General features: G+C 42.8%; 1 protein-coding gene across 16 annotated transcripts in view; it reads right to left on the reverse strand.

Moving 5' to 3' along the window:
* The window catches only part of arvcfb (ARVCF delta catenin family member b), a 302038-nt gene that overhangs the window by 114894 nt on the left and 160235 nt on the right, over window positions 1-26909 (reverse strand). For 14 of the 16 annotated variants that reach the window (XM_037778804.1, XM_037778802.1, XM_037778805.1 and 11 more), the window contains 2 exons: window positions 1720-1878; window positions 315-335 (listed from right to left, as the gene is read on the reverse strand). In XM_037778804.1, the coding sequence (XP_037634732.1) occupies window positions 315-335; window positions 1720-1878 (180 nt within the window). The remainder of the gene's footprint in view (window positions 1-314; window positions 336-1719; window positions 1879-26909) is intronic. The other 2 variants (XM_037778809.1, XM_037778810.1) reach the window with 1 other exon arrangement.

Consider the following 26909-nt stretch of genomic DNA (forward strand, 5'->3'; position numbering starts at 1 on the left):
CCGTGACATAATCATGACATCGAAAAAGGGTCTATAACGTGTTATTGGTACTCAGCATTGGTATTTTGTACCTCCTATAATGTCAATGAGGGATGTTGTAAGACAGAATTTGAAAGAGAGAAATAAAGAAAGAGAGAGAGACAGAAGACCATGCAAAAGAAATAAAAAGTATTGTAGAGTAATAGGCTGGAGCATTATTTGGCTAGTGGGATGAAGCAGACGTGTGTTGCATACTGCTGCTGTAGCCTGTATGGGCACACATAAAAATGGTGGCGTGGTGGGGAGAAGCCATACTGGTAGAAAAGTCCACTCACCTTCACGTTAGATGAGATATCCTTACAGAAAAACAACAGAACACAGTAGAGGACGAATCAACAAAAGAGCTTTTAAGAAGCACAAAACTAGGAGAACACTAGGGGGAGTTGGCTCATAATAACACAATAATCGAATAAATGAAGCCGTGAGAGGGAGATGAAGCCACTTTGGGCTGTAGGATTATGGGATTTAGAGTTCTTCAGGGTGGAAGACTGGGAGAGGAGGTACAGTACCGTGCTGTTTGGAAGCGGTAAGCCATCACCATAATTTGAAGCAATATTGAAATGGATCAAAGGGACTATGGGGGGTTTTGCACATATGAGCTCAATGGGATCTCTTCGCCACAACAATACAACTGCTCTGACGTGTCCTGCTCAGGTGCGATAATAAGTGGCAGGCTGATAATTAACTCTGAACAGCAGCTTATTATATAAAAACCATCACTTTTATCTGCAGGTCACAGCTAACTTTTAATAGGGCTGGGACGATACACCTATCTCCCAATTCGATATCATCGCAATACTTGGGTTCCGATTTGATATGTATTGCGATCTTTAAGTATTGCAATTCTACAAGTACTGCGATTTGATATTACGATTTATTTCGACTTTTGTTCATTTTTCTAACACTACACAATGGAAAAAAGTTGAATAATATACTTCTAGGGACTGAAATATCTAAATGAATACGGTAAAAATGTTTGATTTTCAGCATGTATGTAGTCAGAGATGTCCTGAAGTCAAATATATCAGTCATTGTCATTATTTATTAAAAGACATTTGCGCTCAAGTTGATAGTATTTTCTTTTTAATTTATAAGGAACGATGTCTAGCTCTGCTTTTCCTGGCAGTGTGTGAAACCCAAAGTGTTTCCATACTTTGCTGGATGTGTAGTGTTTACCACTTTGGATTTAAAATGTGAGAGTGCATGGCCGTATCCCTGCGGACCCTCCGCCGCTTTCTACGTTCTCGTTTTGGCCGGCTGCGGTTTGTTTTGGTTGACGGATACGGAACGGATATGACGTCACGTTACTCAGACTACAACAATAAAAGCGGTAACTTTCTTACTTTCTTCTGCCTTCACATAGACTCAAATGAAGCAAATATATCAATTCTGGCATTAAAAAATCTATTTCAAATTCATACAAAAAAAAAAATCGGGATACAAAGGTGAATAAATTTTTTTCCACTCATTTTAAGCCTACATTTTGCTCAGTAGCACCCCAAAGTTTGAAATTTTGAACAGCATCTAACATCATTACAATATGAAAATACTTCAATTAACACCCTAAAAAACAACTAATGTACATATAACTATTTTTCTAGTATCACTCATTATACAGGATCAGTGGTACCCTCTGCTTACACACACTGTAACTCAGCTGAGTGCACCTTTGCGGCTTACCTTGGTTTCTGTGCGCCGTGTGGTGCCGTCATCAGAGGTGACCACCGAGACGTGGGAGGTGGGGGTGCCGGGGTCCTCCTCTATGGTGACCGTCTCCTCCACCACCTCCTGCGGCTCCTGCATCATTGCCAGGGATGTGGCGTTGCTGGGGCTCTGCTCCTGCACACACAGGTGGGGAAGAGAAGTTAGGCAATCAGTTAAAAGATGGATTTTTCATATTCAGTCGTTAGACAGCGTGGAGAAAAACAGCACAACATCCAGGTAATCCATTCCTTCCATTAGATATACGACAAGATGGAGCTCTAATTGGGCCACTGCGGCAACAAATTATATTAGAATCCAGCAGAGAAAAACAGAGCATAAATAAGAACATTGCAAATGAAGGGTATTAAATATAATGCCACTTGCAATTTGAAATGCGACACTCGAGTAACTAGAGGGATGTAAAGTGTGAAACACAGTGAATAATAATGTGTGTAGAAAATAACAGCACTAAAATATAGTGGGACGGGGAGATGAATGAAAAGTGTTAAATAAAATAAATAAAAACGGAGAACGTGATGTGTGCTGAATGAAAATCACTGCAAAGATAATTAAAGTGATTTAAAAATGGGCAATAATTAGAAAATACATCCTCACTACACAGTACTGATTCACATTGTCAAATATATTCAATCCATCCAAGTAGATAACGTGCTAATTATGTACAGGTCATGCAGATTTGCATGTACATTGAGATGCCCATCATCATTGAACATTGGATATTGTTCATTGAACATTGGATATTGTTCAATGCACCCGAATCGACTGTTATCAGTCGTTATAATCCTCATAGATGTGAGTCAGTAGGTGCTATTATACTGTATACATTATACATTATATATATATGTTACGCTTTGAACACAAAACCACCTAGTTTAGTTGAAGGAAAAAGATTGTGTTATGGCTTAAAATAACTAGGTTTCAATAGTAAAAGTGAAGCTTAAGCTTGTGAACACAAAGACAACTACACGTTGTTGTTTTCACACGGGATGCGAACCCCTGCTTCCTGGGTGAAGGCCTCCGCAACCTCCACCACATATGGAGTTTCACGCTGTCTATACTACAGCGCCTGACATAATTACTACGGTCGCTAGAGGTCGCTGTCGTCTTCTTTTATTCCTTCTTTCACTGATCACCCATGTGAATGGATGATAAAACCTACTAATGGGTGTAGCATGCCCCTTCTAAAGGGCATCTATGAGGCTTATAACTAGGGCTGTCGAGGTGAAGGAATCTCCCCTGCGGTGATAATGATTGGCTCAACAGCGTGATAAGCAGTATTATTGCAATTTATTTAGATTTTTTGCAAATTACTTGATTTATCCTGATTTTAGTGCTCTATAAATAAGCTTTATTGTTAGGCTTTAAATGACAAATAATTAAATACACAGAAGGGCAATGAGGCGCAGCGTTTTTTCATCTGAGACGCTTTGGTTGCGTCTGGTTAATATTATTATACGGAATTAAGTATAGAAGCAAAGAGACAACAGCCGCTGATGCCATTTTGGACTGAAAATAAAAATAGCATATAGATGTATATATGGCAAAAGCAGTATGTACAAACGGAACGTAAACATATGTACAGAGAGAAATATATATATATACATTTATATAATAACTAAACCCCCACCCGCGCCAGTCTAACCTATTGAACGTTCAGTGCCAACGTTATTAGAACACGTTACTACTACAATATCTGCACTTACAAAATACAGTATTACTTAAAGTATAATTAAGGTTAGGCAACTAAAACTTAAAAAGTTTATGGAAAGATCGTGGTTATGGCATATAAACTACGGCACCACCACCCTGATCTGTCACCTCGCTACGTAACAAGACTAGGTTCCACAGAACATAGCTTCAAACAGCACTCTAAATAATACATCTGTAAGCACACACACTCTTGACAATGCCTATATAGTATACAAGAAAAAAAACAATAGAGATATAGTCTTTCTAGTTTGCTTTTTGTCCTGACAATCCATGATTTATTTAACCCTGATATTATATCCAAACACTGCAATGCAGGGTAGCTACTCCTCACCTCTTGAGACTTCAAATTGAGTTAAGCTTCTTTCAAGGCAAGCAAAAGCCTGGAGCACTGCTTTTGATTCATATTTCATTGGGAGGCCATGGATTTAAAGGAAAAGTGTCCATGGGCTGAGGATGAAAGTGAGTGTAGAGTCCCTCACACCCCACCTGACCCTGTGTGTGAATGTGTGTGAGAAATATGTGCTTCCTGCTGCACTTCCTGCTGATGGAAAACGATACGATGCCGCTCGGACTCGGAGGTGCAATGCCCGTGGCACGGCTCGCCGCTGTGCATGTGTGTGACAACATTACAGCTCTCGTGATGGAGAGGGGGAAGGAAGGCATTTGAGGCAATCATTGATAACCAAAACAGCACGTAGCCAAGAGAGGGAGAGGAAATCAAAAGTAATGGAGAGGGCGGAGAGGGAAGGAGTTGGAGTAGGACGCTGTAGTGGAAACTTACTTTTAAAGGGGGAAAAAGAGGAAGCGGAGGGGTTGGGGAGGGGTGTACTTACAATCCAAACAGATGTAACTGACCTTAATGTGTATTTTCAGGATGCCTGACCTGCCACATTTATTGTGTGCACTTCCTGTTCTTTTAGCTATGTAGGGGAAATGCCATTTTATTCAGAAATGTGACAATTTATGTTCAAAATGCAGTTTTTTAACACAAAGTTTGTGACCCCGCATTAATCTTCATCCAAAGATAAAAGATCAAAGCTATGAAAACAGAAAATCTCCCCCAGCGTCGCCCCTAATATCTTTAAACCGTTTGCAAATTCACCTCACGTAGAAAAACGGTAAAAACAACTGAACCAAGCAGACTATTTTTGTCCGACCAATTACACCGAGCTGGAGGGAGAGACAGAGTGAAGGCCGAGGAGATGTTGCTCTCCACTGTTTTTGCTGAAACACTACAAGCGATGCCTTATGGAGGGAGACTGCTTGTTTTCTTCATGTTGGAAGACACTAACAAGTGAACAGTTCTCCATTGATTGGCCAACTCCTCTCAGGCTTCAAAGCTTCACACAGTCCTCATTGATCTCCAGTCCTTCTTGCTGATCAGTCAAAAGTTTGCACTTTTTATGTTGAGGATCTTTTCGCCTAATCCCACAACTCTCCAGCATCCATGTCCCTGCTGGGGAAAGAAAAACTGGGCCCTTGTTTCGGGTGTATGCATAACCTCTTTCAGCAACACCAAGAAAACTGAAAACTTTCTCTATGTACCTGCTCCACTCCATCCAGTAACTCGGAGTCAATTAACAGCCTGAACTGAGCCAAGTTAGGTCATTACACTCGGAGGAAGGTACCGAAGTCCCATTATTGGGGTTAATGATGGGGAAGGCTATCATCTGCATTGAAAGAGACACAATTATTTACACACAAGCTGAGGAAAAGACATTCTTTACAACTGACCCCAGGCTAAACAGCACTGCTGTGCTGGGAAGGGGCTTTCTAATGGTATTCAGAAAAGGTCAGCGCTGATTAGTTGCCTCCAATCAACATCCTTGTTCTGTTCAATTATAAAAGTGAATTACCTTCCTGACTTGGCAGCCAGAGCTGAAAACAATGGGTAATAAACCTTATTCGCAAAGTCTGGAAGTGTGTACAGTACTCATTTAAAAAAATGTACAATGTTTTTAATGACACGTGGAAAGTAAATTAAAGATAAATGAACAACCAAAATACGCCCCTTGTTCAGATACAGAAACTCTACTTTATTACTTTTTATTTTTGAAGATTGCTGGTCGCATTTTTCCGTTGAAATAAGGGCTGTCAGTCGATTAAAATATACAGTTTTTATCTGTTCAAAATGTACCTTAAAGGGAGATTTGTCAAGTATTTGATACTCTTATCAACATGGGAGTGGGCAAATATGCTTGCTTTATGCAAATGTATGTATATATTTATTATTGGAAACCAATTAACAACAAAAAACAATGACAGATATTGTCCATAAACCCTCACAGGTACTGCATTTAGCATAAAAAATATGCTCAAATCATAACATGGCAAAGTCAAGCCCAACAGGCAACAACAGCTGTCAGATGGTCAGTGTGCTGACTTGACTATGACTTGCTACCAAGCTGCATTTGATTATCATAAAGTGGATATGTCTGTAAAGGGGAGACTCATGGGTACCCATAGAACCCATTTTCATTCATATATCTTGAGGTCAGAGGTCAAGGGACCCCTTTGAAAATGGCCATGACAGTTTTTCCTCGCCAAAATGTAGCGCAAGTTTGGAGCGGTATTTAACCTCCTTTGCGACAAGCTAGTATGACATAGTTGGTACCAATGGATTTCGTAGGTTTTTCTAGTTTCATATGATGCCAGTATCTTCACTCTAGCTTTAAAACTGAGCAAAAGTAAATTAGTGGCGTTAAAACGAATTTGCGTTATTATCGCGTTAACTTTGACAGCCCTAGTTGAAATACATAGAAACATTTCTTCTTAGTGTCGTGTCTCTTTGTGAACACTCGGTAAAGACACAACTCAATATTGTTAAAGAAAGACAATAGTCCATTAAGCATTTAATTAAGATAATTAAGCCATGTGCGTGTGCATATATATGGCATGATTTATCTCTTCATCCTCTGTAGAACAAGGCAGATACTGTGCATATTAACTAAGTGAGCACGATCACCATGAATGTTCCACCTCTTCGACTTCTCCCCTAATGAAATCTGGACAAATGAACCGCATTCCTATGATGTTTCATGCCTTTGAAGGGTTCATTGGGTGAACCCAGAGGAGACGCTGTCAAAACAGTGGCATGGTAATAGAAGCAGCACCATCTTGCACTGGTTTAAGAACACGTAGTGGACAGAGAGGGAAGGAGGGGATCCTCAGAGGCTTGCTGGCAAACTGGCTTCTTGATCCGAGCTTAATGCCGCGTCCCTCGTTCGCTTCCCTCTCGTCTCTGCATGCGCTAAGTGAGAGACTGGAGTTGAACTCGACATTACAGGCCCTAAATAAATGATTAAAAGCCGTCTGGCTGTGGGCTAGCGCGCCTGTCTGCTAGTCCCGGGGGAATAACGGGCTGATTCTGAGTCGAGTAGATTCGGGAAAGCATACCCTTAAGTCGAGAGCGGGGAGGAGCACAGTGAGTTAATGGCTGACCTCGGAGAGATGAATGATGAAGTGGAAGAAGGGTACGAGAGAGAGAGAGTGAGATAAGGGAGGGCTTTGTATTAGCCAGTGGGATAGTGGTAACCTCAAGGTTGGTCAAATGGAGGTTATGATCAGACGGTTGCAGGCTAAAATTCACAATCAGCTGGATCAGCAAAACAAGGGCGAAGCCTCTCAGCTAACCCGAGGATCCTTTGAGCAAAGCATCTCGACGCAACTGTTCTCCTGGAACAACTATGGCTGTTTTGAACAGCGTGCCATGAAAAAATGTGAAAGTCAGCAAGAGTCAAACCTGGATAAAGAGGATAAAACCATATTAAGAGCACCTGGGAAAGAATACAAAACACAAGCTTTCGTAAACCCCGGCGAGCCTAACCATTAAGGATCAGGTTTATCCAGAGAAAAGAAACACATCTTAAGGGTTCCTGAGCCCAAGTAAATAACGAAGCGACAAGAATACTCATCTCCTTGTGTAGCCTAAAAAGCCCCGGCCAAGAGCCGGACCCCACTACTGATGAGGAGAAAAGAGCTTGCGAGAGCTTTGTCAGTTAAATCACTTCTGTTCAGCGAGTGGTAGAGGAGACACCGAGGTCTCAAACAGACAGGGATTTAGCTCTGAGGAAGGCCTGAAGATTTGTACAACCTGCACTTTTATTCAGTCTGGTGTGGTTGCTTTGTGTAAGGAAGAGGGCTCGGGTAGGTGGATGATAAAACGTCACCTTTCTGATCTGACAGAGAAGACTATTACGCTGGCTAACCCCTGAATGGATGAGGCTTGGAGTGGGCTTGTACTTGTACTATAATAAGAAAAAAAAACCTTGTACAGCTACTTTTGCTAAACATTAACCCTCTGAGACCCGCGACCCCGAACGACTTTACTGTCTTTCAGAGGTTGTAGTAGGTTCAGTTTCAGAGCTAGAATGAAGGTACAGATATCATATGAAACTAGAAAAACATAAGGAATCCATTGGTATTTGGCGAGGAAAAACAGCATGGCCTCTGACCTCAAGATATGTGAATGAAAATAGGTTCTATGGGTACTCAGGAGTCTCCCCTTTACAGACATGCCCATTTTGTGATAATCACATGCAGTTTTTTGTGTTTGTGTTATTTTTGCCTATTCTAAAAATTATGTTTTTGAATATTTCTGCATACTGGGGTCCCTAAACAGTCTTGAAATTTCATACATTGGGTATCACTGGAAAGCTGAGACTCTTGTGGATCCAATGAGCCCAACTGTATTCATGTGTGATGATGTTAGTCCCGATAGAAGCCATTTCATTGTAGTGAGACCATTTTTTGAAACTTGACCTCACTGTATAAAATGACCTGTGGTGACCTCTAGGATAATCACAGCCTCATGAAACTTTACAGCCACAAACTAGAGACCAAGAGCATTCAGAGGGTGGATGGATTTCCTAGGTAGATTGACAATAAGGGGGCTTTGGAGCAGTTTACAGAACAGAATTCCAATCGCTGAAAAACGAAATTCTTGCAGAAATCTCAATATGTGTCTCAAAAGTTTTTGATACCTAATCACAGCATGGCTTTTTCTATGGTGTTCCTCAAGGTCTTGGTGTCTCAATGTGGAATTTTGTAGGGATTTTTGATCATTTTTGTCAATTCTCAAGTGGTAAAAATGGTTAAATTTAGCACCAAATCTGTGTATCAAATGGTATCAACCGAAGAATCGCCACTTATGAGACATAAGTGAGCATGGGAATGGCCATCTTAATATACTTCCATCATAATGTTCTAAGCCCTTATACACTTTCACATTTTATTTTTATTTATTTATTTATTATTTGATTCATATTTATTTCTGATTTATGACTAGAACAACTTGACACACAGTGCTGAAACATCAAATTAATCATCAGGTTCTCAGCTTTCAGATGATGTTCACCACTTCTGTGTGATATATACTGTTGACCTGCTATCTCCCCCTAAAGACCCCCCTGTGCCCCCCTAAAAAAGACAAAAACGGGTCTATTGTGGTCTCAGAGGGTTAAAGTGCATGAAAGCATTGTGTATATCAGGCCAAGAATGAGAAGTGACTCAAGAACTGGTGCCCTTCCATAACTCAACAACGTACAACACGATCAGTGCCTACGAAAAAAACAATACCCTTGACAAGAGCCCTTGAGCAATCTCCCGTGGAGTATATTTCACTACAATAGATCATGCAGGGACACACGGCTCCTTAAGAGCGACTAATCTGAACCGTAATGGATTGCCGTGCCGCGAAAAGAAAAGGAGGAGGAGGAGGAGGAGGAATACAAAGGCAGGAGATGAAGTGATACAGCGGTGTCAATTAGCAGCGGGCCTGCTATCTGCCATCAATCCACACCCATTCATCATCTGTGTTCAATAAGCTGCTCACTGTTGTCAGTGGATGGGGAGATAGAGTAAAACGTTGGAGAGGGAGAGAGCGTTTGCAGATAAGGGGCTTTCCTTCCCCCAGGACAGAAACACAACAAGAAAACTTCAGTTGGAGTTAAGAGAATGAGTCATCCCCGCTGTAGGTGTCCAAGGTGCACAGTACACATAGTACACACATTTTATTGATGTCGGAGCGATAGTATTAGTGCTAAAATAGCAAAGTGGAAGAAGTATTAGGGCCCATTACTACTGACTGAAATGTGTCGGTAGCAGTGAGTATAAAATGTCTTGATCAGATTCTTACACTTCATCTTGAACAGATGTTCGCTGATCTAAGCCAGGTAACTTTTAAAATTTTAAACTATATTTTATCCAAGCAAAGTTCTTAATTTGACACTGATATGAGCAGGTTTGTGTATTTTGTTAAATGACAAAAAAGAGTGGGGCGTCCTGGGGGCCTAGTAGTTAAGAAGCATCCCATACAACAGCAACATCTGGTAGGGGGGCATGACCCACCCCTCTCTCGTTCCCCATGTTTCCAGTCACTATTTAATCCCCAAAGAGACAAATAAGAATTAAACGTACTTGTATATTCCAAAACTAAGGTAGAAAAACAACCTTGTTTTTGCATTGGTACTAAAACTCTGGTATTTTACTGACAAATTCCCAGCCACACAGTAGGGGCTCGGTATCCTTTTTTTAGGACTAGTTCATAAACGACACCCAAGTTTCTGTTTACATACCAAAAATACCAAAAGTACCAAAATAGTTATTTTCAATACCTTAGCTTGAAGAATATGAACATGCTTTCTGCAAAACCCAATTTTCATTTACAAAAAGGAGCCAAAATTCTCAAATGTTTAATGCTGTCTTAACTAGACCTGAAAGCTTTGAAGCTTCAACCGTTGCCATGGTAATCGACCATTAAGTCAGAATTTGACTGCTTTTTTTTTTTTTTTTTTATTATATATATATATATTTAAGTATGTAATAATAATATATAAATCCCAAAATAGCCCATGAAATAAGTATAATGTACAGTAGTGTGGCAGCGGCACTGTCCCGGGCACTGAAAACGGGGGAGATGGAGACAGACAGACAGAACATGTCAGCCTGCCGCGCTGCACCATGAAGCTTCGAATACCTTTGAATATTTCTCACCGAAGCTTTGTAGCCCAAAAAATGGTATTGGGGACAGCTCTAGTCTTAACCTTGACAGATAACTTACGCTGCCAGCACCTGTCATTACGGTCACATGACTGCTGTAGCCACTGCTGCTGTATGGCATTTCCCAGCCCCACCTCCACTCCAGCATCCACCCGTAAGTTGTGAGGGGTGCGTTTGTGTACTTTTTCTTTTTACTTTTAGTACATAATGCAGCTGTCCTTAAAAAGTGTGTACTGTTACATGCAGTATGCATACAATTAGAACATACTACTTTGCCATAACATTGCGCCTTGAACTTTGACCCCCTTGATCATATATCAGAATAGCCAGAAAAGCATGCTAGCTTGCATACTGCAAACTGCAGCCAGATGTAGTCGGTGTTTTTGGTAGGGATGCACCGATACCGGATTGGATATCGGGCTGATACTGACTCAGATATCTGGATTGGATATCGGTGAAAATGGGAGCTAGAAAGCCAATCATCTACAAGGAATGATTCTTATGAACAGCACCACGTTTCCTGTTGTCAGTTAATGCAGGTATACATGAGGACAACTTTCCCTCTCACCCACACAAACCTAAGTGAGCAGAATTTAGATACGAATGTCTAAGTCTGAACACCGTGGGAGGGAGCCTGCGGATACTTTCAGGTTGAGACAACAGATCTTGTCAGATCGCCACCTGGTCATGCATACCGCCGTGATCAGAGTCACCTTCCTTCCCGATGCACACACACATACGCGACGTGCTCGGTCTTTAGCCTGACCCCTGTGCAGTGACTAACAGGATTTCACTCCGGAGACATGCCAGCAATCATTACATGGCTCTTACACAATTAATCCTCCGGCAAAGATCGCCTGGCTAACCTTGGGTCGTCCAATTTCCCATCAGCCCCTTCTGTTTCTACCACCTGCCCTCTCGGCAGCTCTCCACGGCGGGAGAATCACATGATGGGAGTTCAAAAGAGAACGAGGGAGATTGAGGGAGCGTTCGAGAGAGCAGTGCACCAGGTTGACCCGTAAAAAAACAACAACTGTGAACTGCAGCCGTGTGATCCAAACATCCAGCCAAAGCGATGTTTGTTTGTGGGATGAGGCAGAGGGGAAGTCAAGCAGAGGAAGGGGAACTAAAGAGGCTGACAATGCGTGGCACAGGCCCAAAACAGCATGCTTCTCCCAGGGTGAAAAACGGAGAATGGGGGGCATTCAGTCACTTCTAATGCCAGCCAGGCCTCGTCTCAGTTACAGCCAGGGCAGAGGTCTCAACTCTCTGGAAGTCTGGCGTTGGGGTGAACTTTATCTATTTTTTGTGCGTGCTTGTGTTTTATAAATCCTTCCAGTCAACTCTTTCAAGGGGTTAAGCACACACAAACAAGCACACAAATAACGGTAGGGGGAGAGGGCCAAAGTCCTGATGATGCAGCTGGGAATGATGGGACCTTAATCTCCCCTCCTCTGGCGACTGATCCTGGGCCAAATCTGGGCTTCTCTCCCTCCCTCATCTCTTTCACGCTTGGCCTCCTGGTTTCAGACGCCTCCATCATTTCCCATCCCACTCCTGCTTTTTTCAACCTCTTCCCTGAAACCTTCCGCCTACTTCGCCCCCACCCCCCTCCGCGCCACCCTTCCGTCGACGCTCCCTTTTGTTCCTTCGCGCCAGTGCCTCGACAAAGCTCGGGTTAGCCAGACCGCTTGACAGGCCCAGACCCTAAAAGACAGAGGCCTCACAAACAACCGCCCGGCCAACAGGAAAAAAAAAAACCTGCAGCTAAAGCTTGATTGCTTCCCGACGGGGCGTCGCGACCGCATTTCCCCACTGCGAGCCAACTATCTAGCGACAGATGGAAACCCCAGCTCGACCCTCGGCAACATTCGACACCATCATAATCTCTGGAATGGCTGATATTCCCATTCAAATTGGCCGGGAGATGTTTTGAAACCTTTGGGTAATTTCTTGCACATGCCATCAATTATACACTGTACATACAAACACGCTTGCGCACATGGAGTCGCATACCACCATGTGTTTTCCTCACAGTTCAAGGCCTGGAGTCAGATGAGGAGTAAAGTCACTCTCGACTTGGAATTTGTGGTAGCACTCAGCTATTCGAGCAGCAGGGAGATAAATAAGTTGTGCAGATTTTCAGTTAAGTAGCCAAAGAGACAGAAAGGGGGGAGGAGGAGTATGAATAAAAAAAAGGAGGAGAAACCACATGGAGCCTGTAGAGTACAACTAAAACAATGAGCCTTGGGGAGAGGGGTCAGCGTTCGTGGCCAGGGTTTTGTTTGTTTGGACGGTGGGTGCGGCCGTGAGAGAGATAGAGAAAAAGAAGAATCCAGCACCGTAGAGGCAGTTCAGCGGGGGCTGGCAAACGGTGGACTGGTGGTGGGTTTGCCCTGATGGCGGAGCTGGGTTCCTGGAGGGAGGGTTGTTTGCTGCGCCCCTCCCGTCAGCCTCTGGATCACTGTCAGCACGACTCTGTCAGAGGACTGCGGAGGAGGCTGTGAGACAGGCTCTGCCAGAAGCTCAGTTCATGTGAGGTCTACTGGAGATTTAGGGAGTTGGAAAGGGGACATATGTTCCACTTCCTGTCAGGCTACCAGTGCAACACTTATTGTTCCCCTGAAACCCTTTCCCAAAAACTGTCTGTATGTGCAGCCGCAGGGTGTCCCATTTAACAGAAATGTACCCCCCCCTCCCTCCATCTCTTTCTGTCTCTCTCGTGGTAGCAAACAGTAAAGCCCGGGGCAGTTATAATAGAGGACTGCTAACAGGCTTAGCAGGGTGCTCGCGCTGTTTTAGGAATGCTACTAAATGTCCTCCTCTGGGACTGTAGTGGTGGTGGGGGGGGGGGGGGGTGTGTAGGGGATTCTCTACAGCAAGGGGGCAGGATGTCATCAAAACAGTGCCATATTTCTTTGGACAAGCCAAGAGTTCTCAAACTGTTTTATGTCACGAGCTCCAAAACAGACCGTATGAACTTGTTCGGCAAAATGTGTGCTTCTACTGATTTACTTCCGAACCGATTTACTTCCAAACTAATAAATGTCTGCGGTGCTCCTAGGGATGTAATAGAGGTGAGGTTTAAAACTTGTGGCTGCATTCGGACATTTTGGAGCAAATTAAACGACTCCTCATCTTGACAGGAAACCCCCCATAACCTTCTAAAGGAGCCCTGGAACCCCGAGGCACCTCCGCCATCACCAGAACTCCGCTCTGATAAAAAAAAAAAGCCTTGTTGCACACATAGATAACACCTCTCAGAGCCGACGCAGTCCATCACAATAACTGCGACTGCTTTTCAAATATGCACTCAGTCAAACGTGATTAACCCCCCTACGGGGATATTTTTACGGCCTCGTGCCAACCGCCTGGTAAAGGATTGGGCTCATTTTGCGGGCAATGGCGTGGCGTCAGAGCCAGAGGCGGAGGACAAGCCACGAGAACTGGCCCGATAGAGAAATCCCAGACAATTTACTGCTAACCTTCAGCGGGTCATGAGATAAGGTGAGGCTGGACGTGTATGTCCCATAAAGGAGCCATTGTGCAGCTGGATAAATCTATCAGGAGGCTTGAGCTACCGGCCCAGCTACTTTATTTATTATTCTCTCTCTGTCAGATGAAAAGAAATGTGGTGTTACATCTACACGGTCCTGCTCTGCTCAAAGGGCCTTGTGTGGTATATGTGTGCGTGGGTGAGTAGTTAATAGGTGTGGATATAAGAACATACATCAGGTCAGTGCAGTGCCCCCTCCAACTCAGGAGTGCTTCCATCTGGACAAAACAAAAAGAACAATAAAGATTTTTCAAACTGATGTATTTAGAGCATTAACCTGTTTTTACCGCTCCACTGTTTTATTTATTCATGTCAAACGTTTTTTTGTTTGTCTTTTTGGAATTGTTTTCTCTTTAAAGCATCTATGTTTTAAAGACTGCTACAAAGCAGCAATATGGAGTTTTGCATCCAAATCGTCCGATAGACACCGTTCACTAAAACATTTCAGTTCAAAGTAAACACAATAACGCAAGAATGTTTTAACGGCACTAACTTCTTTAACGCATTAATGTAACTTACGATTTTTAGATTGTAGCGGGCTTCATGTGAAACTAGAAAAACCTAAGGAATCCATTGGTACCAGCCATGTCATACTGGCATGTCACGAAGGACGTTAAATAACGCTCCAAACTTAAGCTGAATTTTGGTGAGAAAAAACTGGCATGGCCATTTTCAAAGAGGTCCCTTGACCTCTGACCTCAAGATATGTGAATGAAAATGGATTCTATGGGTACCCACAAGTCTCCCCTTTACAGACATGCCCACTTTATGATAATCACATGCAGTTTGGGGCAAGTCATAGTCAAGTCAGCACACTGACACACTGACAGCTGTTGTTGCCTGTTGGGCTGCAGTTTGCCATGTTATGATTTGAGCATATTTTGTATGCTAAATGCAGTACCTGTGAGGGTTTCTGGACAATAGTTGTTTATTTGTTAATTGATTTCCAGTTAATAAAATACATTTGCATAATTTAATCAATTGACAGCCCGAATAACCATATGAAGATACACTGTAGTATTGATTCGTACATAGTATTTAACCACCTGTCATATCTTTCATGTCAGAAGAAGACCATGTTGACAGGCCCAATAGATTTTTTGTCGATCAATTGTCAGTCTATCCGATGCTATAAAAGCCATTATTATAATGTTAAATGTTAAAGCTAGGGTCAATAATGATGATAAACTAGCAAGAGTATGCCAGATTTTTAAAATTATCCAACTGAAAACCCAGCCCAGGGTTGCCATCTCTTTTTCCAAAAGTTCCTAAATCTAGTGAAAAGGTAGCCAAGTCAGCAACACTGACAGTCGGTCCCTTCAGGCTTCCCTCAAAAGCCATTCCCCCAAAATGATCATCGTGAACGTAAACAACGAACATGGTTATTGTTAGTACTCACAGCTGTCAAGCTAGCAGTTTGTGGAAGAGTCCGGTGATGCACAATGAGTGCACAGGCAGAAAGGCAGGTAGGTAGACAGGCAGGTAGGTAGACAGACAGGTAGGTAGACAGACAGGTAGGTAGACAGACAGGTAGGCCGTTATTACAGCCCTCTGACAGCCACAGATACCAGATGTTTTCTGTTTTTGTCAGATTGGCATTACAGTCGGGATGTTATGAGAATTTCAACAAATATAACAATATATGTTTTTGAAGAACAGTACCAAGCCCAGCTTTAACTTGATGATAAAGAATGAACTTCCATCCATCCGACAAACAGCAGACAAACAGTGGTTTACAGTTAGATAATGACAGAGGACTGGAGCAGGCCTCTACACAAACACAGAGCCCGAGCAGTGTGGAGCCAGAGCTCACTGTTAAACACTACCAGAGATCTGAAATCTGTGGGTCAACCAGAGTACACAGACACCATGCCCTCCGCATCGCTCCAAAACAAAGACAGAGCTCCCCCCCGCTCCACTGTTCTTCTCGCAGTGTTGGAAGAAAAAACACTTCTAAGTCTGAGTGTGAACAAAGAGCATTTTTCATGGCATCGCTCATAACAGCAATAAAGTCAAGTGAGAGAGGGGGGGAGAAAGGCAAGGCCGCCATATCTGCTGCACCTCTAATGTATTCCACTGCCTCTGGAAGAGGTAAACAGGGCTAAATTGGATTTTGTACAGGATTTGTATTGGGTTGCTACAGATGACATTGTGTTGCAGTTAAGATTTTTAATCAGAGATTAATAGCGCCACAAAAAAAACAACAGCTCATTTACAAGCTAATGGAAACAGGTCTACCTGATTTCCTCTGAATATTGAGCAGGGGATAGAAATGCAGAGAGACAATAGACGAGGCCTTCGCTCTGCTGCTGTGTGACTGTGTGTGTGTGTGTGTGTGTGTGTATGCAGGAGGCTGAGTGAGCAAAAGAGTCTTTTAAGCTCACTTTCAAAGCTGCAAGCTGATCATGAATATTTAAGAGTACGCAGATATCTGAAATATAGTTTTGGTACCGTGCCTTTTTTTTTTTTTTTTGCATGCTAAATTAGCAGAGAGTACATTTTGAGCAAGAGCCACGGTATAAAAATAAATATCGTCTTTGAAGCTGTGGCTCATTCGCTCATGAAGTGTGGTTTTTCATCGCAAACATTTGTTGGATGAATTAAAAAATATCAGAAAAAAGTGCATTTGGAATGATCGGGAGAGCACTCTATATATTATGAATGCAGAGTAAAGCCTTGATCCAAACTGGAGAGGTGAATGCTGCTGCAACTGCTGCATACGAAGGATGTGCGAGTGGGTGGGTGGGGGGTTTTGTTTGGGTGGGGTAACTTTGAAACTCGCTGTCTAATAGAGCGCCGAGCTCCCCAAGGTGTTGGATATGAAAGGGTCGTCTCTTACTTCCACTCAAGCGTTGGCGCTCCACAAATTTTATTTCTGTGTCATGCACTATTCATGCTCTGGGTCCGCGTTGTGTTGCTCTGCAGGTGGTTGGGGAGGAAGAGGAGGATGCAGATGAAATATGGATTATCTCCTCTCAGTGTCTGGCTAAGCCCCACTTTGCTGGCACCGCTGCTTTTCAATGTATCTCCCCTCCCACTCAGCCAGCCAGCTGCAGGCCTAGCATCTGGCTGCTAACCCCCCACCCAGCCTTTAATCAACCAAACACACACACACACTCACACTCACAAACATCTCTATCCATCTCCCCCCAATGATGAAAAACCTCCCCCCTCCTGCATCAGCTGCTGCCGTTCAGTGCTTTCTGTGCTACAGGAAATGCTGACTTCTGAAGATTTAGGGATCCAGTAAACAGGATCTTGACCCAAAATAGCCGTTGGCTGGAGGAGGAGTGTTGACAGCCCACAGAGTCTGAACTGTCCTATTACGAGATGGGTCAGGGTAGTTTGGATGACAGATATCATCCGAAGCCTGGTGAAGACATGACTCCCAACAGGAAGGAAGTCTCGGCCCAACCCTTCAGAGCCCTCTGGGACATCAGCCAGAGCTGCCCTCAACCTAAACCCACACAGCTCTACACAGTCTGGCACTCTGCTTCTAGATACTACCAAGACCTACTCACTCACTCACACTATGCATATATAAGGGCTGGGACGATACAACTATCTCCCGATTCGATACTATCACGATACTTGGGTGCCGATTTGATATGTATTGCAATTTTTAATACTGCGATTACTGCGAGTTGAATCATACACTTCTAGGGACTTTTACTTTGGAAAATCTCTAAATGAATACAGTAAAAATGTTTGATTTTGTGTCTGTATGTAGTCAGAGATGTCCTGCAGTCAAATATATTATTGTCAGGCATTGTTTATAAAAAAAATTCCAGCAACCCCAAAATTTTAAGAATAAACATATTTACCTCACAAATTAGTGGTATTTTCTTTTAATTTATAAATTAATACAATGTGTGTCATTGTTTTGTGTTGGTAATTGATTTCCAATAATATATATATACATACATTTGCATAAAGCAAATGTATTTGCCCACCACTCCCATGTCAATAAGAGTATTAAATACTTGACAAATCTTCCCTTTAAAGTACATTTGCGACTAATCACGATTAACTATGGACAATCATGCGATTAATCGCGATTAAATGTTTCAATCAATTGACAGCCCTAAAATCTAATTATTATAACTAAATTATTTCCAACCATAAATACACCAGAGTGAGTAACGTACTGTATCCTGGTTTTAGGTTTCATCAAGTTTGCTAAAAAGCCTTGGGTCATCGACCCTGGAAAGTTCCCCCTATTTCGGTCAATTAAGACAGGGAGATGAGGCTAACCTGATTAGGAGTGGCTGCACGGCATTAGAATTGTGGGTAATCAGATGGCTGGCGCGCACCGGACATCCTCTGTCTGACAGAGACAAAAACACACAAGCTCCTCAGTGTTCCTGATAATCACGGCCGTAGACGGGGAGGACTCAGCGTCTCTATCGGCTGCAGTATAGCTTCTTCTTCTGGTTATGGACTTGGCTTGAAGCACCGCTCACTGAAGTGTGCGATGATGACTGTTGTTATTTTGCATAATTACTTTTAGATTACCCATGTTCCCCTGGGTTCAAGTAGTTGTGGATCCATAACAAAGTGGATTCTGGAGATCCCCACAGGTCCTCGAGGAGGTTCCAGGGGGGGTCCCCAGCAACATGAGCCATAGTTTAATGTTTTCATTACTCACTCCAGATTAGCCTCAGTATACAGTAAATGTGACGGTTATAATCACGTGTTTTCCCTTTTTACAACTCCCCCAACGGGCAGTGTAGACACTTCAGCAATTTAGTCCGAAACAGAATGTATCGACCTAACATTTGGAGCGGATGAATATCAACTGATAAAAGGCACTCCGTACGCCAACTTTAAACACTGTTGTGATTATGAAACTGTTATTACACCAAGTCAATAGGCTGTGACAACTCATACTTAGAGGAAAGATTAAAGGTTAGTGCTCACCCTCAATCTGTAATGTTAAAAAGCTCGGACCAAGCCAGAAATCTTAGTGTAGTCATGGACTCTGACCTGAGTTTTAACAGCCATATTAAGACAATTAACAAAGACAGCCTATTATCACCTGAAGAATATAGCAAGAATTAAAGGACTGATGTCTCAGCAGGATTTGGAAAAACTAGTCCATGCATTTATCTTCAGCCGACTTGACTACTGTAACGACGTCTTTACTGGTCTTCCTAAAAAAATCAATCAGACAGCTGCAGCTGATTCAGAACGCTGCTGCTAGAGTCCTCACTAAGACCAAGAAAGTGGATCATATCAGTCCAGTTCTGAGGTCTCTACACTGGCTCCCTGTCTCTCAGAGAATTGATTTCAAAATACCTCTCAGATCGTCTGGATCAGGTCTGCTTAGTGTCCCCCAGAGTCAGAACTAAACATGCAGAAGCAGCATTCAGTTTTTATGTAACAAATATCTGGAACAAGCTCCCAGAAAACTGCAAGACCACTCCAAATCTTTTAAATCAAAAAGTTTTAAAACATTCTTGTTTGCTGCTGACTTATATTAAACCAAATCATTATCTTATACTGCACTATAACTTTTACTCTTGTGTGTTATACTCTATTTTAGCTTCTATTCTAGCTTTTATTTCTAGCTTGTTTTATTCTCTGATCTTTAACGTTTTTATGACTGTTTTTATTATGTCTTAATGTTCTTTTGCACTTTGTCGCAATGTTCTTGAATGTTTATGTAAAGCACTTTGGATTGCCCTATTGCTGAAATGTGCTGTACAAATAAAGCTGCCTTGCCTTGCCTTGCCTTGCCTTGCCTAATGTCCGCAGAGTTGGACAATGCCCTTACTTGTTTATCTTACTGTAATGGTGAGTAATTATTGCAAGCATTGCATTATAAGCAATGTGGGAGCTGGGCAAACTGTATGCAGACGGGAAGGAAACAGCGGTGCTCGTCACTTTCCTGCTGTCTGCCCACTGTGGAATCCAACCCCACCCTGGCAGGCTGAATTCATAAAGACGAAGAGGGCTAACTGGTACAGTTATACAACGCTGGTATTCTCATTACTACCGTTATGAGTGTTTTTTTTAATGCCTGGAAAAACAGAAAGATATTAATCCATAGTCCCAGTTATCAGTGGAAATTAGTGGAGTATAGCAGTTTGCTACTGTTCCAGTTGCAATTTAGCCAACAATTCATTACCTTATAAAAGAATTTAGCGTCTAAACAAAAGAAAATGTCCATAGATTAGAAATTCAGTCAAAGCTTAGTACTATTTCAGTCCAGATTCATAGACAGTTCAGAGCATGGTACGGGCTGCTGTGTGTTGACCCGGATGGTACAGCCCTGACAAACATGTCAACTCTCCTGTAAGAAAGCAAACTTTAATGAGCATCCTGCTCAAACTTTCAGTGTATAGCCGGGGCAGAGGTTTAGTGAGGCCGCAGCATCCGCAAGTCTACCTCTGCTGTTACCTTTGGACCAGCTGGCAATAATGTCTGGAGTGAGCAGAGGCCCATGTTCTGGCCCACACACAGAGAGAGTGGGGTCCACTCGAGGGGGAGCGGGCCTCTGTCTGAAGGCTTAAAATAGAGTGGAGGGTGTGAGATGACTGCAGCCAGACTGACTGTGTGGAGAGCTTTTGTCAGGAGGAGGGTTTGGGAGGAGGAGGAGGAGGAGGAAGAGGGGGGGTGGGGGGGGAGGCTGCATTCAACAACTCTTACTGCTGTGCAATGAGTTCTGCAGCGTGCAAGTGGAGCCTAAAAATAACTCACTACAATGACACATGCAGGCCTGCTAGCGTAGAGGCTCTAACCTTTATGGTTAGAGCAAGACTGGCTGGAGAATATTTCCAAACAGCATTTAGGCTACAAAATCAGACACTAAAATGTTCCGACCTCACACCAAATGACTTGTCGCAGGCGTATTTCCGATGTCGGAATGAAAGCATAAAAGCTTTGCTAGAGTCGCTCCGTTTCGTTTAGTGTAAGGTGGTCATAAAACTCAGTCCAAGCTGTCTTAAAGCAGCAGTAAGTAGAAATGGAGCAAATATGATTTAAAAAACGTTATTTTTATAAAACGTCACTATTTCCTGACAGTAGTGCATGAGACAGATAATTTGCAAAAAATCATGTGCCTCTGTGTCCTCCGGTGCTCCTAATGGCACCTGCAATATTTCACAGACCGGAAGAAAACAACCAATCAGAGCCGAGCTGGAGCCTTTCGGTCTCTGAGCAGCTGTCAATCACTCGCAAACTCTGATCAAGCGGTCAAACTAGGCAGCGCTGAACAAATATGAATCAATATTCTGTTACTGTAATGCTTAAAAATAAAATGTTTTCAGAAACATCTTGTAGTGTACTGTTTAGCTGAAAAATGAGAAAGTTTGTGACCCCGCCACCATGTTGAGATCATTTGAGGAAATACCAAGCACCGCCCACCAGCCGGAGCACACTTTGTCATTTTACAGCTAGACAGTACACTACAAGATGTTTTTGAAAACATTTTACGTACGAAATAGAAATAAAAATAGGCATCAACAGAATATTGATTCATATTTGATCAGTGCTGCCTATTTGACCGTTTGATCGGAGTTCTCAAGTGATTGACAACTGCATCCGTTGTATGAACAGCCAATAGGAACACTCTCTCTCTCTGAAATGACCTGTGATTGGCTAAAGTCTCCCGTCACAGGCTAGATATTCTAAAGCCTGAAAACAGAGCCATGAGGAGGTGCAGAAGTCTAGTTTTCTCTCAGAATACTTGAATTACAATATGCTAAAAGGTTATTATGGAATTTGTGCCCAATGATGCTAAAAATATTCTGCCTACTGCTGCTTTAAGACACATTGTCTTTAGATATGAGAGGGTGTCAGACTTCAGTCTTTAAAAGTCTTTGTGTATGGTAAGCATAACATGTTGTTATTAAGGAAGAATCATGAAATTGTTAAAAGGTGTGTTCAGGGTGAGGCAGCTTGCACTGCGGGTTTTACAGACCGAGACTCTACAAGCTGCAGAGTAACATCACGCCACACTGGAATAACTTGCCCCTGTAAAATGTAGGTTTTTATGGTTATCATAATAATCATAAAAAACTTTTACCAGCTGTGGTCACAGAGGAATCATATCATAGGCCAATATCTCATTTTTAATCAAAGTCTAAATATATTGGATGTCCTCTCTCACAAGCTATTTCTGTCAGCAGCAGCCTAACAGTAGGGCAATGCTCTTTTTCTCTCGAACACACACAGCCGTGCACCCGAGCATATCGCAACAGAGGCACACACACACACACACACACACACAGCACTGCCAGAGTACTTTTATTTGCGAGTATAAAAAAAAAATTTACTGGACAGTGACAGCCTTTTCCAATAATCCTCCATGAGAAAGAGCTGTAAGAAGCCAAGCTTTGGCAAAAGAAAAGCAGGCACACAATCGAAAGCAAATCTTTCTCTGGGAAAACGGAATATAACCACGGGGCTTTTTGTCAGCTTTACACTGCCAGAAAAGAGGCAGATATGCAAGTTTTCTCAAAAGGTCCTAGTCAGCTTTTCACACAGGATTGCGGAGGTTACAAAAGCACTGCGTAGGAACTGACTTGGAGGGCTGGACCGACATCAACAGCATTAACTACAATACTCGCTAACATCCTGTGCTTTTGTGGCCTTCGCATTGTCCTCTTCCTTTTTGCCTCAGCAGGAATGGGAAGTTCATACACAAAGGTGGTCTCTGAGACACTGCAGACTGTCTCGGAAACAACACTACCCACTGACATATTGTATTCTTGAGGTGACATGTGTCAATACATGACGTGCACAAAAAGCTGTCTTTGAGTGAAGTTACAAAGATAAATCACTGTCCTTTTATTAAAAATGTGTGTGGTTAACTGCCAATAGACTGGGTTTTTTTTCCCTTTACAGATGATCGAGGATGTGCCTGCAGCATGTTGGGTAAAAAAGTCACTGCTGCAGTATCGTGATAGCTTACATATGGACATTCTCAGTGTTTAGAAATGATGCAACCTGCTGCAAACCAGTAACATTACTGTTAAGAGGTAAATTTGTATGTGGAACTCATCCCCCCATTTCCATTTCTACACACCACACACTAATAGACATCTGCCGGTTCCAGCTTGCTAACATGGCACATGAAACTCCAGTGGCAAACGGCAGCTAGTGGCAGCAATAACCCTAACACAGACTACATGAAGTTAGCTCTTGCAGGTAATGGGAAGTGAACCTTCTGCTGTGTGAACCAAACCATCACCAGGCAGCATGGGTTTAAGTAGCATTAGTATTGAAAAAAAGAACATGAGCACATGTGAAATTCTTGCTGGATGCCTGTTGCACAGGTTTACAGCACAGATACCCCCTTATTCTGGATATTACTTCACTAACAAGTACTTTGACAAACCTCACCTGTTTCTCTGCAAAACAATTCACTATTGTGTTAAAATCCTGGGTTCTTCTGACCAAATTACTAGCTGCTAACAGCTAATTATGCACTCTGAGCTAACAGGGAGGTTTCCTTCCTGAGATATTAAACATTTCCCCTTACTTTTTCAATTTGTTTTGTTTATCGCACAAAAACAACTTCTCATGTTGATCTCCTCATTAAAGGTGCTAAATGCGAGATTGGGAACATTTTTATTGCCTCTACACGGCTCTCAAAATGGCGCCGCATCTAATAAGGAACCAGCAAATTGTGGAAACTCTCGCGAGACAGTTAAGGTTAGGCATTGACCTCGAATAGTCGTATGTCGTCGGGCAGTGAGTTTTTGCAGATCTCAGATCAGATTTCGCAATTTGCTGGTTACCTTCTAGACACAACCGGCTCGCAGCTAAAGGCGCTAACAGTGAAAACAACGGCAACAGTGCTGGCAAAGCTAACAGTGTTAAACTGAGGAGGAACCGAAGGGTGGGTGCTACACTTCTGCGACACCGCCTTCAGTCGGGACGGCGTTATCAACTGTAACCACCGTATGAGAGCGGCGGCCGTGAGCTAGCCAGTTGGGCAGGCTCGCATGCACGAATATGCACTAAAAGGCACGCACAGCCGGCCCGGCTATGTCAACAAAGCACGGAGAAGCTCAGATTACAACACACACAGAGGGAGAGCAACTTCATTCTCTGCTCAGGTAGACATTACTCCTCTATATCATTACATAGCCAATAGTTGTTTGCTGCTATGTTAATGCTCTGAATATGGTATAGAGAACCTTTAACTCTGAGTTATTCTGGTTTCTTTTCTACCTCCTGAAACCCATCTATATGGTGATGGCTCAGATGGTTTCTACCCTGCTGCGAACAAAACTTCATAATGATCACTCAATCTGTTAAGACTTGTAAATACACAACCTGACATGACACAGAGCTGATTTCTTTAAAAGTCAGTTTTCGCCACAGCCACATGAGTCAGAGGGTTTGGCATCAAAGCCGGCGGGCAGCGTGTTTTTGCAGCATTTATGAGCACTGGCTCAACACCTGACTTCTCTGGTCTGCATCAGCTCAGCCATGCAGGCGGCTCCTTAATCAGAACACATTGGTGTTTGACAGCTGAGTTTGGAGAGGGACTCGCACACCATCTCCCCTACCTGAGACATCCCCAGATTTCACTGCAATTACTCTGAGCATCTGCGCACTATACGGGCCGCAACCACCTGAGCACCGCGCAGCATCGCCCCCCTCACTAAGACTGGCACAGCTGCGGGCCCTTGTCCCTCTGCCATGGCAATTTCAGCAAATAAATAAGATACGTAACAATTGTTTCACTTCTAATTCAGGACTCTGGATGCACCCTCATTTCATTAGGCCGAAATTCTGACGGAGACAAAGAGAGACAAGAGAGGGCCATAAGCATTGCGTGCCAGAGAGTGGTTAGATAGATAGCAGGCAGGCACCATCCAATAACAAAATGAACACTCAATCTTATTTTGGATCCCTGGAAGCTCTGGGGTTGTGTTTTTCTCTTCAATCGGAGCAGATTTTTATCTAACCACTAAACTGCTGTGAACAGATCGACTGCTCGCTGCAATGCCCCAGTCATGGTGCATATTTCATATGAAGCCTATTGTTGTCTGCCCCACTGGGGCCTCAGCAAATGGCCCAATGAGGGAGAAAACACTGGAGTGGATTCCACAGACCAAAGCCCATTAGTCCACTGGCCTCAGGAAGGAACTAGGCAATATCTCAAAATGATGAAAACAACTTTTTCAAGCCAGTGATGCAGTGAACAAAGACTGCAGAAGGATGATATCTGAAGACCTCTGCTAAACCTGAGGAATGTATCAAACAGGGAACAGCCTGTTCCAGATTATGACTCAAAGGACGCGAAAGAGAAACTTTATGCAACGCCACCACAAATGATTCTCCGCACACTGGGAGAGAAAACGATGACTCGCACTGTTTACGCATAACTTACTGCGTCGTGTAATAAGAAGCCAACGGACCCCCACCCTAAAAGCCTCAAAAACACAACCCTGAGAAATATCCCTTCCACATTTGATGCCCACACGAATAACAACATCTCACAACAAGAGTGACGCCGAATCATATAAACTGCAGTCATCTGTGTTGACTCTAAGCTCTACCACAAACAGAAGTCATATCTGACTGTTCCATGGGAAAGAAACATTGTGATGTTTTTTCCACACACAACAAATATGTCACCGACTCAATAATGAGACTATAAAAGCTACTCCATGCTGCTGTCTAAGACTGCAGGCAACCACAAAACTAAACCCGTGTTCAATTTTAAAATTATATTTTTAACGTAAAAAGGGATATTCAGTGCAAAATGTATTAGTCAATACCAATACTTGTGGATTTCCACCATTCTCCATACCAATTCGATATCATGGTAAAAAAACAAAAGTAAAACAATAAGTCCAATGTACTTTAACATACACTCCTTTATTATCGTTTGCATTCTGGGTAATAATTTCTTCTCTATTAAAAACCACTGGATTTATTGAAGTTGAGCACATCAATACTACACATTAAAACAATACTTTTACTCCTACATTTTTACTGAATAGGGCCTGAACGCATCATAATACAAACCAATGGCACGTCCCATTAACATTTGCTTTTAGCTCCGTGCAGGACTGTGCTGCTTGACTTCTGCTAACAGCTAACGTTAACTAGCTCTCGTCCTCCCAATTTCAAAACAGATTTGTTGTATGCAATGTAGAATTATTGGGGAAAAAATAGAGTGTGTGCCCTGGACACATCGAGAGGGAGTTTACGACCCGAACACATTTTCTATTGTCCCCTGGATGATGGGGCGCCGTTAAGGTCTTTGCACACCAGGTCTGTATTTTTCGTATGCGTTCTTTTAATCCGTCATCAGATAAAAAAACGTTACGCACAGAAACCTTGCACACTGATTCCGATGCGTTTTATTGTTCTATTAGTTGCGAAAATTTGCAATACGAGACAAAACTGAATCAATTACGTGGGTGCAATGGATAGCACTAGTCCAAAACAGGGCTACTGAATGATTGACATTAGCAGGAAGCTCTCGTTTAGCTGCCTAGAGCACAATCACTACCGTCTAATCATTTCTATTTCCTTTGTTTTGCAACCATCCCAGATTCCAAGCTGTTCTGCCACAATCTATCTTTAAATCCTGCATGTGTGCATTCTTTTATTTCTTTATCGTTAAGTGCTTTGTGCTGAGAGATTAAGTGAATGTTTATCATGCCATTTTGGATGATGACGTTTGCACGGACGGTGGCTCTGAGTGGTCAAACAACCCTCTTTTGCCTTTTGACAGATGCGAAAAAAATGCAGAAAATGACGGACAAAAGTTTTGGAGTGGGTGTGTAACTGTGATTGCAGCAACGGGAGGTCGTATTTAATTTTAAAAGTGCGACAATTTTGGACGAAAAATATGGACTTGGTGTGCAAAGGCCTTTAGTCTCAAGCCCAGGGCAAAAACAAGTACGTC

Source organism: Sebastes umbrosus, chromosome 8 (assembly GCF_015220745.1).
Source record: "Sebastes umbrosus isolate fSebUmb1 chromosome 8, fSebUmb1.pri, whole genome shotgun sequence".
In the NCBI taxonomy this organism is placed as follows: domain Eukaryota; kingdom Metazoa; phylum Chordata; class Actinopteri; order Perciformes; family Sebastidae; genus Sebastes; species Sebastes umbrosus.